The sequence below is a fragment of the Musa acuminata genome, chromosome BXJ2-10 (assembly GCF_036884655.1).
Source record: "Musa acuminata AAA Group cultivar baxijiao chromosome BXJ2-10, Cavendish_Baxijiao_AAA, whole genome shotgun sequence".
Classification (NCBI taxonomy): domain Eukaryota; kingdom Viridiplantae; phylum Streptophyta; class Magnoliopsida; order Zingiberales; family Musaceae; genus Musa; species Musa acuminata.
In genome coordinates, this window is record NC_088347.1 from 25,100,000 (window position 1) to 25,113,279 (window position 13,280).

Genomic DNA, 13,280 nt, shown 5'->3' on the forward strand with positions numbered 1-13,280 from the left:
TCTTGCTGTTCCTCTTCTTCTTATTAGAGTCAGCCTTTTTCCAACTCGCTCCTTTGGTTCCTATCTTTGTTTTTGTTTTTGTTTTCGTCTTCTTCGTCGTCGCCGTCGTCGTCGTCGTTATTTGATAGCGTAATAGTTATAATGATAGGAAAATACATAGCCACCACCACTTATAACGTAGTCTGCAATTAGACAAAGGGAATTTACCGTTGGATTGGTAACTCAAAATAAATATTAAATATAAGTAAATAGAACTGTGGAAACTGATGCTCGTGAGAGTCTGTGACGGACTTGTCAACTAACCAAACGGCCTTTGGCGGGTCGCTTGCTGCCTGCAACTCCTGCACGCATTTCCGGGCATCATACACGCCTCCTTCCTTTCCCACATGTTTATTCCGTGATTACTATTGCTTTTATTCTTATACCTCCTGTCTTTTTTAAAATAATTATTATATTTTTTATACTTTATTAAATAATTTTGCGTGCATTAGAAATATATATATTTTTAAAAAACATACGTTTTTATAAAATAATCAAATATTATATTTTAATAAAAATTTATCGATATAAAAAAAATGATTAGTATATAAGGAGATAGATTGAGAAGAAATTAATATATACGGTCTTACCCTTCGAAGTCTAAAAATTATTTTTGTAAGTCAAACGTAAACCTCAGTCAACCATGTCTTAAGTGAGAAATCATATCATAATATCAAAACACGATTTTATTAAATTAATTATGATTATTGAAGCATCAAAAGAATTGTTTATTTATTTTTTAATTTAAAAGGTACCATGTCATTCACACGACGTTGACATGACAATGATACGACAATCGACATGTGGCGATGATGCAGCAATCATGTGTACTTCACATGTGGCTAAAATGTTGATGGTAATATGACACGTGGCTTCCACGTCATAAATCGGAAATTGAAGGTGATTTATTCATTTTTCGTAGACGTGTAAATGAAGGTTAACGGGGTTGATGAAGCAGTCGGTGAGGCGTAAAATAGAACCGGAGGAAGGATGATGATGAAGTGGTCCAAAGGGTGTGCGAGTGATGCGTCACTGGCTTTGGCTGCTTTTGCTTTAGAGACCGTGTGCTGCTGCCTTTAATTATGAGGCTTCCTTGTCTTTGCGTTGGCTTCTTACTGTTTGCTCTTCTCCCCATGGTTAGGAGGTGTGTAAACAACGTGAGCACTCTGACCAAGGTAAAATAGGACCACACTCTGTTATTACACCATCTCCATGGCACCAACGTAATGGCCCATCTTCCATGGCTGGTTAGATCTGAGCCGCCATCCTCGTGCGTGTATGTTTCATCTTTTTCTCGTGACGCATTATATTTTGCATTATCATATATGGGCTCATTCGACGAGAGACGTGAAAAAATAAAATATTATGAATTTAGTTAAAATTATAACGAAGGTCAATCTTAGTACAATCTTATTTGTGAACGGATGTGTGGTGGCTCGATAGTCAGCACGGTCTGGTCTACGGGTCGATGTCGAGAGTGTCCCGTCGATTGAGCTAGACGTCGAAACGTCGATCGACCCTCGGTGTCGGGTTCTTGGTCAGCGTTCCTCAGCGTGGAGGCTGAATAGTCGATGGCTCGCCTGCGAGGTCGTCGGTCGACGGCTTTTGAGGTTGGGGCGCCCGTGAATCGTGGGTGGTCGCTTTCCTGTAGAAAAAGGCTTTCGCCGGGTGATCCCCGACCGTGGTCCCTCCGACGAGCAAGTTAGTTGAATATTTTTCCCCTCCCGAAATCCCCCTTTTGTGGGTATCCACGAAGGGTTCTTATACTATGGTATGAGGGTGGGTCGTACACGGTTCGAGGTGATGAGTGTGTCAGACAGTGTTTCAGCACGCATGGACTCTGACCTTGTGTGAGAGGGTGGTGACATCGTGGATTTATCGAAATGAGGTGTGTGGGATGTCATGACGTGTGACATTTTGGTATGGATTCAGACTTTAGGTGTGGGATGTGGTGACGTGTCTCGGGTCCATAATTTGTCATATTAAATCTCGTATCAAAAGATCTATAAAATAAAAAAGTTGATTAAATTTGAAAACTAACGATACATAAATTTTTACACCATGATTAAAAGTGAACAAGAACATAATGATTTTGAATAGTGAAAAAGATATCAGGAAGTCTAACATCAATCACTTAACCCAGTATCAAGTCGTTTGATAAGCTTACGTAAGCTTTTATTTATTATTTATTATTATTTTAAGATTAATATGTCGCACATGATAACAAATATAGATGATGATAGTGTTACGATGATAAATAATTTTGGATTCATCAAACGGTTGTCGTTAAAAGAAAAGGAATCTTAATATGAAAATGACATCTTATGAATGAAAAATTAAAAAACAATTAAGATATGATTATTCTATAAATATCTTCACAAGTTTCTCTTTATGAATTTAAAGAGGATAAAAAAAAAGGATTAGTATTTCAGTTGAGTTTAACTCAAGGAAAGTATGTTAAAGTGGTGTGAAGTTTTATTTCCTATTGTAAGAGTTATCAAACTATGTTAATTTAACATCAATTTTTTGGTTTGTTAAATATAAATTCTTCTTCTTCTTCTTTTTTATAATCATCTCTCCCCCTAAGCAAGAGATAATAACCACAAACTTCATTTAATTATTTTCTACTCAATTACATGCACCGAACATTCGACCCACCAATTTGTTCTTAGATGTTGCTCACTTGCAAACTCCCTAAATTGCAATGTGATGAAATCATAAGATTTAGAGAGTTATTGGAGTGCGAAAGACGAGATATTATTATTGGAGTGTTGGTAAACAATAAGAGGCTCGTCGCATGTGAGAAATAAATGACAGACCAATCGGCTCACAACTACCTCATGTTACTCATCATATCAAACATTAATCACCATCTGACTCGAATCTACCAACACATAACCATCACACCGATGCCAACCAACTTGTCTTCGGCTTAATAACAATGTTACTGAAATTATATACAGTTAAAAGAGAAATTAATACTAATAATAATAATTAAAATAAAAACTAAAATTTTTTATGTTATATATATATATATATATATAAAGTATTTTAGCAAAAGGGAAGCTTTACTACCAATTCAGTCATGCACTATAGAAAAAAGAAAATGGAAGAAAATAAGAATTTTAGAAAGTTGAATGAATAGCTACAAGTCCATAAATAATCGTTCACTCACGGCTTATGCGATCCCAACAAAGTCCGAAAAGTTGCTTTAGACAATTCCAACTAAGTCCATGATATTATGATATCAAAGAACAATATATATATATATATATATATATATATATAACCTCAATATTCTTCCGGTCTCTTTCTCCGCTCATCTTAGAGATTTGAGCATTGAAAAGTCAGTCCAAGTTGAGAATATATCAAACAACAATGATTTTTTCCTATAGATAAAGACACGAGAAGTTTTGCTAATCTCCTGATAAGACACTCGAGGTGGATAGTTTCACATTTGTGTCGAAATTTTGGATCAAAACCCGATTGAATCATCATGCGATTCAAATTGATGATTAACTTTGGAACTAACAAATTACGAGGAAAAAAAATCCATATTGGAAAGTTAAATGTAGAGAGTCTAACGACAAGTCATAATCATCGAAGAATAATTCAAATGGAGGAATATTTGTGCATACTAAAATTTCAAGCATTTGTTAAATCATGTGATTGTATCGTAGCTCATAAAACATCAAAAATATTTTAATCCACCGAGGTTTTACGAGTTTATACAAACTTTATGCTACTTTAGTAAGATAAAAGATAATATGATGCACAAGACAATATGGTACTGATGGAGGAGTTGGTTAGAGAGAGACTAAATTGAAATCCTCAACCCTCCATCCACTGCTCGATTCGACCTAACTTCCTAACGCATTGAAAAGTCCTACGTTATCTAAGGAGGCCAAGCAATAAGTGGTGGAGATGGGTTGATGACGAGATGAGAGAAGAAACCACGCAAAGATTGATAAGGACCGTTCGATAGGAAGAGGAAAACGAGATATCTTACCCAACAAAAACGGTTTAGATGTTGTCGTAAGGAGATATCTTAGTACATGCATAGGAGTCATAACTCGCGTGAGGTGTACTCCTAATTGACATTAATATGTGGGCCAAACGTTGAATTGATGTTAAGCTGTGTAAATGGGATATTAAAGTTTCAACCCTACGAAAATAATCTGTTGTTGCTTGATGTTGTTGACCGGAAAGCCAATAGGGCCTAGTTCAATCCCAAAGGTACAGTTTCATTTTGGGGGCTCAACTCATGATGGGTATGTGACGTGACCGGACGACCAAGGTGACAAGTGAACTTCCGATGTTCTCGACGATTGACCCGCGGTCATCTCAAGGAATAGCTTATCTATCGAAGGAAGTTTGTGATTTGGTCTTACTTGGAAGTACTTAGTGTTGTCTAAAGGTGTTCTTTAGACGTGTCGGGGTCTTACATAAGCGGTAAGCGTCGGCGATGTCCCGGCCCAACTCTTTCAATGTTTAAGTCATTATAATAAGTGAAGGGAGGTTTAGTAGAGTTTAGAAGAGTTTAGATACAGCCCGATTATCCTTGTTTGGCCTGAGGGCTTAGTTTTTATACTTGAGCTGTTGATGGCGTAAAGTCGATGGTGGGTTAGGTAATCTTTACCTTGTCTGGAGAATCATTAATTGTCGTTGATGGGCATATCCTCCAAAGGATGACGTCAGGATGGAACAACTACGATGATGTATATTGTTTGGGCTTTTGACTTATCTGAGATAAGCAGAGGATGGTCCTCTGTGTAGTTCGTCCCGAAAGGAGGAGCTAGAGAAGTCCAAAACTTAAAAAGACATCAAAGTATCGCATACTTAAAGAATTATAATTTCATTATTATTGTTGTGGTTGTACTACTAAAACTTGAAAAGACATCGAAAGAATGGCATCCAAAACTTCCAAATCAGTTCAAGCGACAAATCATCGGATTGGTTTCGTCATGTCACCTCCAAAATGCTGGTGGATATCATTTTAATATGAAACGTGATGCGATGGGTGGATTTGCCCACACTTAAAACCAATCCAAACTAATATGAAGTTCGTATCATTTCAAATTTCTCAAAGTGATAACTCCGCTTTGACCTTCATTACTAGAGGTGCCAATGTGAGATAAGAAATTATCCTCGCCAAGTCCAACAATTACTTACTATTAGCATCGGCTTAGATACTACTTACTATTCTAATCCTTTCTTTAATAACTTGTTAAAGTATATTTTAATTATGTGAGATAAAAATTATCCTTGCCAAGTCCAACAACTATTTACTATTAGTATTGGTTTAAATACTACTTATTATTGACCTTCATTACTAGAGGTGCCAATGAGATAAGAAATTATCCTCGCCAAGTCCAACAATTACTTACTAGCAGCATCGGCTTAGATACTACTTACTGTTCTAATCCTTTCTTTAATAACTTGTTAAAGTATATTTTAATTAATGTGAGATAAAAAATTATCCTCGTCAAGTCCAACAACTACTTACTATTAGCATCGACTTAAATGCTACTTACTATTCTAATCTTTTCTTTAATAAATTGTTAAAGTATATTTTAATTATTCGACTAACATGAAATTAATGTCTTACTCGTTATCTATCTAGTTTTGGATGAAAAGATCCCCCAACTGAACCCAACAATCTTACATTCTTAATGAAATCTTCGTATAGTTTGTTTGAGAGTAAATATACCGAAAGAGTTTAAGCTTTAAGAATATACTTGAGGAGTCTTTTTATAGCGTTGTTTAGTGCCATTGTAATTAAATTCATGGTCAAATGTCGAGAATGGTAATATAATAAATGTGATCATATATTATTGAAATCGAAGAACATTAAGTAATGATATCGATCACGATGTGTTAAGGTCTTGGTCACGTGGTAATAAAAGATCGATAATCTTTCATGTGTCATTTTATCAATATCACAACTTAATTATAAAAATATTAAATAAAATACAAAGTACTCTTAAACAACTTACCACCATAACAAGGCTTTTAATTAAGGGTATTAATAAGAAAGATTCTAAGATCTCGACTAAGTTAGATATTGGTCAGAGCGATGGGCCCGTTCGGTTGTTCTTTTTCGTAATGGGCTGAGTCCAAAACGATAGAAAATGAAGTCTATACTCGTTACCAATCACTAGTGCCCAATGAACAAAAGATTAATTACTTTTGGTTAACATGGTGTTGGATTTCGACTAGACTTGGATCAGCCCTCCTCTATGTTTGATGTTTACCACCGCACACCAATTTCTTTTATCGGCTCAAGATCTAAAACATGATGCAACTTATGTTATTCCATATGGTGACTCTCTCTCTCTCTTCTCTCTCTCTCTCTCTCTCTCTATATTTATATATGAATCAAAGTTTTTCTAATGACAAGCAAATCATTACTTGCACTTTTTTTCGGTCTCTCTATATTTGAATCATTAAATTTCTTTGATAATCCATAATCAAATTATTTTTTTTAATGATAAACTAAATACCGATGCTATATTTTTCTAATAACATAATTAAGTTTCTTTTGGTTATCAATAATTCTCTTAACCTAGTTGACCTTCATGATATTTGTATGCATTCATTAAGCATTTGATCTATTTATCTATGTCGAGCTTGGATAAGACATCAATTCGATGGATAAGACTAATATGAAATATTTGTCATCTCACTCGATCTTACTAGTATGAAATATATTTAGAATTGATAGAAGATAAGATTTTTTTTAAGAAATCTCTATATTCTGTTGAGGAAAATTATTGAAGGAAAATCCTTCCTCCTAATTTGTATAAACAGGAGCGGATCATGTTAATGTATTTAAGTTGTTTCACTTCTTTAATAAAACTTATTCAATAATTATTCTTATCTTCTATTCTTTTCATCATGGTATTAAAGCAGTGAGAAAAACGAAGTTTCGCTCTTGCCTTCAAACAAAGCTTCGCCTTTGCCTTCGGTCAGTGACCAACACCACTGCAATTAAATTCCTAAGAGGCTTCACGGTCTTTTTCATCGTAATAGTTTTCGTTAATCTATCAACAATCGGATTTAAGAAGAACGAAGGATGAACTTAAGGAACAAAACGAACGCCGCAGCAGCGATATGCAAGAAGTAAGCATCGTTGTGCACCGACGACAGCTTCGCCGTGACATTTTTTGGGGTACGCGTGAAGGAGCAGTCGGCATCTTCCTTTAATGGCCTCGCTCTTTCTTCATCGGATGCAGCAATGTGCTGATACACTCATTATTCCCCATCATCACCCACTTCATGCCTTCCCAAAAATATCGAGCACGGCAAGCTGGCTCTCCTCCTTTGGGAGATTCAAGTTTCGTGGAACTCCATATTTCTCATTTATGCTCAAATGGGACGAATCCTTTTCTTCGGTTATCAGACTTCGTCTGGCAGAGGAAAATTCTATGAACACAAGAGATCAATTAGTCATCTTAGACCAATCTTAGTCCACTTGGAAAATGCTTTCTCGTCTCGGCTCAAAGGACCACATGTTTCATTCTTTTGTGTCTATTCCTTCATGTGCTTCGTGGACTCTGCAAAGAATGGGATCGATCGTGCGTTTGGGTGTCCTACATAGTTCATGTTCTATGGTAATCTCATCTTGTTCGAGAAGGGCAGCCATCGTTTGAGGCAGAACCCAAAGGAAAAGAAAGAGAGACACTGCCTCTTTTTCTCCTTGGACAGTGCTCTCTCTCTCTCTCTCTCTCTCTCTCTCTCTCTGGACGTATTGTTTAAGTAGAAACGAAGCAGAACAATTGGGCTTCGGTTGCTGCGTCTTTGTTATGTCCTCTTTAGGCAGTGGAATTTAGCTCAAAAGAAGAGAAGCAACGACAAGTGCATGATGGTGAAGGGAGATGCCATGCCGGCGAATGATTAGTGTCCAATGGATTCTCTTCTCTTCCTTTTCCGAGCACTATTTATGTAGGGCTCTGATCGTACGGGAGCTCTGCTCCTAAATTTTGTCCTTTGAGATGCGTGTGGGAACATGATGAGTCATTCATGATCATGACGTCGATGATCAGAAGCCATGTAATGTTTCCTAATATTTGGTGTTCTATATTATATAGGTGGATAATCTATCGTAAAAAATGGGTATAAAAAACATAAATCTTCATATGCGATACATTATTTTTTTAGATTAAATAAATAATAATAATGTAACGAATATATTATTTTGCGAATTCACTTTGATAACATCTTGATTTGCTTTAGAATGCTTAGTCTTTGCAGCAGGTAAAGCCAAGTGAGAGACTGAGCTATTTACCCACCTTTTTCCCTTTCCCCCTACAAAGTCACTGAGCTTGGGCTTCTGTGTCACGCCCACGCTCTGCAGCTGCTGCACCACGTCGGTGCTTCCAATGCCTCAGCGCTGCTGATCGAGGCATCGTCTATGGATGTGTCAGTTGTACGTGTTCCATGCACTTAAAAGATGAATGTAAGACAAAAGCAATACGGCAAGTCGATTCATCATACGATATATATATATACATAATGTGTCGGGCGGGCATCTCGCTCGAGCACCTTTCTCTCTCTCTTTAATTTCCGGGTGGAGTCTCGAGGCTGTGAAACGTTGTAGCAAACTTAGCTCGCTCTCTCTCTCTCTCTCTCTCTCTCTCTCTCGCCTCGTTAAATTTAGGTGGGCCAATGTGGCGGAATCATTCATCAATAAGCTTCACGAGAATTGGGACCATTGTCCTTTCCAGTCTGACCTCTGATAAGAAAAGAGAGGACTCTCTCTCCTCTAGGAAAGTGACGTTGGATCAACAGACCCATGATTTCCACCTCTCCTACTCACATCAGAGCTAATCGAGATCAATAATAGCCACAAGCATTCATCACGGTAATGGGCCAAGCCACCGCCACGGATCATAGTGGGCCGAGCCATTTTTAATCTCTGGGCCTATCGTTAATACTTGTTTGGGTTGAACTAAGCTGAGCCCAACTAATCTCGAAAAGCTTAGTGGCTCGCTCGATCGAAACCTCGGATGGCTCGTACTCGACTCAGACCAGAACTAGTTTGGGTCGTTCTGAGAGGAGCGTGAGGACCCCTTCAATTTAAAGTGATGGATGTGTACTGTCACATCAAATAAATAAATAATATGCGTTCTTAGAGGAGTTTCGGATGAAAGAGCACGCCCGCATCCGATCCATCCAACCATTGAAGCTCCGAAGAGACGGGGAGACAACGCCGTTCCCTGCCGTCCAAGCAATGAGCAAAGCGAAACAGAAGAGACAATAAAAATTGTACACTGACACTGCCGATGTTTACCCTTCTCCCATACCATGAGAGTCCGGGGTCCACTGGAGGTCCTGACAGAACTCAAATGGCTTCAGCAGTATTGTTATTGCAGAGGTGGATTTGTCGGGTAGATCGGGAAAACGAAATATCAACGTTCCCTTTCCCTGATATAATCCGGCCACATCGTGTGTATCGAACCATATATCCCCTCGGTCTCGTCCACGCCACCCGCTCAAACCCCCAAAGATCAGGTAGACCAGATAGGGAGGAGAAAGATGGCAACTACCGTCGCCGCAAAGCTCGTCGCCCCCGTCTCGCTATCCTCCTCCGTCGTCCGGCTCGTCCCGGCCGTCGCCGCCGCCGCCCGCATCCCCCGCCTCCATTCCCCAGCTGTCGCCCCCCTCCGCCTTCGCGCTCGCCGTCCCGCTACCTACCCCCGCTTCTTCGCTTCATCTGTTTCCGCCCCCGCCACCTCGGCAACCATCTCCATTGGCGACAAGCTCCCCGACGCCACCCTTTCCTACTTCGGCGTTGATGGGGAACTCAAGACCGTCACCGTGTCCGAACTCACCAAGGGCAAGAAGGCCGTCCTCTTCGCGGTCCCCGGGGCCTTCACCCCGACGTGCTCCCAGAAGCATCTCCCCGGGTTCGTGGAGAAGGCAGGTGAGTTGCGCGCCAAGGGCGTGGATACCATAGCTTGCATCTCCGTCAACGACGCCTTCGTGATGCGGGCATGGAAGGAGGACCTCAAGATCGGGGACGAGGTACTGCTGCTCGCCGACGGGAACGGGGAGTTCACCAAGGCCCTCGGTGTGGAGCTCGACCTGCGAGACAAGCCCGTAGGACTGGGCGTCCGGTCCCGGCGCTACGCGATGCTGGCGGACGATGGGGTCGTCAAAGTTCTCAACTTGGAGGAGGGTGGCGCCTTCACCTTCAGCAGCGCCGACGACATGCTTAAGGCCCTTTAATGCCTTTCCTAACTCATCTTGCCGTCTCCACCAGGTTTGCAGTCTACTTTTTGTTTCTTAGCGCTCTCTTCCATACAATGAATTAGGAGATTTGACATCTCACTACGTCTCTTTGTAATCTGTTCTGGTCTCGTATTACGAAATAATGGAGTCTTATCGCCGTTAATGCCTTTCTGTATTATTTTATTGCAAGTTCCCGAGTTTTTGGACAGCACATGATGCACGCATGTTGTGCAACTGTGAATGGCGTGGCCGGAGATGTGTTTGTTGAAATGCCGGACTAGAAAATCTAAGTAGTGAACATGGAAGTCTGGTGGCAACACTAAAAAAGACACCACGTGATGCACGCATGTTGTGTCGCTAGAATGGTGTGGCAGAAGAAGTGTTTGTTGGAATGCCAGACTAGAAATTCCATGGGTGAAAAGTCTGGTGAGAATACTTGAGACATAGGTCATTCAATGTAGGAAACATATCTTAGGAGTGTTTGCAGCATTATATTACAAGCATCTGTGCACAACTTTATTCCTTAGCCATCTCAGATTAATTTTAGGAAAGTCTGCTAGTTTTGGTGACATAATTTATTTATTTCCCTGCTATATTTTTTGTCATATGCATTCTTGTCAATGTGGTATGATCATCAGTCTTTCATATCATGACTGTTTAAGGTTGCTAGGAGATCATAGAGTCAATGTTTGTCCAGGATAGTTATATGATTTCTCAAAGTTAAAGAACTAGAAATATATGCCTGATATATTGGCGAGAGTTTTCATTTCTGAAAGTAATATGGATTTAAATTTCTTGAAACAGGGCTTCCACTTGAGACAAAGCAAAGCATAACAGAGACACTGCCAACAATTTTTATCTTCTTACATATGATTGACAATGTCCACAAATTGACAGCTTCACCTTTTGTTTGTGGGTGCTAAATCATCCATCAAGGAAGGAATATGTTAAATACCCTTTATAAAAATATTCTTGATGTGTCATTCTAGTAGCAAATTGAACCTAATTGCACATCAAATGCCTTCCAATTTCCAAAAAGATATCCTAGGAATCGGCTAGCTGTGCTGTCTTTTACCTTTTTCTATTTTGCAGCTAAGCTCATATTATTTATTTACCTAGAGCATGTATGTTTTTTAATACTGTCTTATTGTCAAATCTACTTTTGTTGATTTTAGTTAGATCTCCATAGTTGGAGTATCAATAAACTTCATAAATCTTCAGGACTTGTACTAAATCTCTTCTGGATGTCTTCATATTCTCGTTTTGAATATTCTCATTAAGGATATAACCTTTTACGGAGCTTAGTGGCAGTAAAACTTTCATATAGTCGATCCCAAATAATTAAGATGTTGCAGTTTATTATTTTTGTTATTGTTGCTATAGAGAGTACTTTAAACCGTAAAATCACATCAGGGAAGACCAGTATTTTGCTATGGTAGAAACTGCTTTGGCGACCAGTATTTGTTTTTCTACAAGAGATTTGTTTTTAGAATCAGTGATGCATCAACCTTGCAGTACAAAACCTCATAGTAGTTGTCAATTTCTTGTTAAAAGGCAATTGAAAACCCAAAAAATAAACATGTTAACATGTGAATCAGGGAAAATTTTATAGGTACACTTTTGCTCTCAAGTTGCAAAATAATAGTTTACCCTTGTAATGTTAATGAACTTCAACGAAAATGCATTTCTTTTTACAGTTTCCTTTCAGGATTCATAAAGAAGGTTGAATGAGTTTGTGACCGGCCGGCCCAAAGTGTGATAACATTTTATTAGAATGCACTATTTGGATACATGGTGATTGATGTTAATAGTTTGTTTCATTTATGCTACTGATGACTAATACGACATTGATCTTTCTGATGATTCATATGGTAACTCTTCGTTGGTTATCCCATCTCTTCTACGGAACTGAGAAATCAGATCTCGTTAATCTGTTGTACTCGATTGGGTCGGACTAGTACTGGATCCAATTGAGCAAGGCCTAAGAAATCTAACTGCAACACGTACAACAGGAATGAAATGGGTCGGGCTGAGATGCGATTGGATGGCCTCAACCGTACTTGATCGAGTAGCGAGTTGAGATGGGTCTGTTTAGCCCAAGTACAGCTTTGTTGGGTCAATGGGTTGGGTTAAGGTCAAACTCTCGGATATGACTCCGTACGGAAAAAGCTGCAAAGCCTCCTATCGCGAAGATGCGTTAGCCGAAGGAACCATGGCTTTCTTGGAAAGGCATCAGAAACTATGGTTGCACGCGGAGTGAGTGGTCTGAGATATCAGACAAGTCGACTCTTCTCCATCAGAGTTTTCCTGTAGCTGCAGGGGTAAGGTGAAAGTGTTGGCTTGAAGGAGAATCAATTAAGATGGTGAATTATTCCTCTGGCTGTTGCATGTGCAGTCGTAGTTAACACTTGTGCTGCTGCTGCGGCTGGGTCTCGCTGTAAGAACATGTATCTTTATTTAGGCCATGGTCATGGATCCAACAACTCATAGGACAGCCTCAAGTCGATCTTGAGGACGGTCCAGAAATCGCTTCGCCGTGAAGGTTCATCATTAGCGGGAAGGCCTAAACTGGAGTCGACGGCTACAAGCCAGTTATGCTCTACTGCGGCTTGAATGGTAACCCCAACCCCAAGACGCACAGGGTCCCAGAGAGTAAGTTTCGCACATGTGGCCTCGTGGGCTCTGGGTTGGCACCATCGGTGGTGGTGTTGGCGTAACAGAGGGACACAAGTCAGTGACAGCCTTCGTACGCCGGAAGTCATGGCCAGTTGCTACGTGTTCAGAGACGACCGTGCCTCATTATTCATAGGCCAGTCGACATAAAAAGCTTTTAACCCATCTGGCCACTTGTTCTATACGATACTGGCAATCTCCACTTTCACGTGGTTGCAGTCGGACTTCTTCCTGCCACGGAGAGCGAGTCCACCACAGACTCACGCCTCCGGCCATCTTTATTAATTGACTTCCATCCAAAATCATGCGTGAACATTAACAAACTTGTCCGATCG

At 39.7% G+C, this 13,280-nt stretch overlaps 1 protein-coding gene across 1 annotated transcript; it reads left to right on the forward strand.

Annotated features, from left to right (window-relative positions):
• Window positions 1–9,489: 9,489 nt before the first annotated feature.
• On the forward strand, window positions 9,490–11,255 carry LOC135582892 (peroxiredoxin-2E-1, chloroplastic-like). The gene is made up of 2 exons (XM_065128450.1): window positions 9,490–10,303; window positions 11,077–11,255. Exon 1 carries the CDS (start codon window positions 9,577–9,579, stop codon window positions 10,267–10,269), a length of 693 nt encoding a protein of 230 aa, XP_064984522.1. The 5' UTR covers window positions 9,490–9,576; the 3' UTR covers window positions 10,270–10,303; window positions 11,077–11,255.
• Window positions 11,256–13,280: the final 2,025 nt, after the last annotated feature.

What these genes read in the sequence shown, in the direction of transcription:
- LOC135582892 (XM_065128450.1), top strand. Translation starts at nt 9,577, where the DNA reads ATGGCAACTACCGTCGCCGCAAAGCTCGTCGCCCCCGTCTCGCTATCC.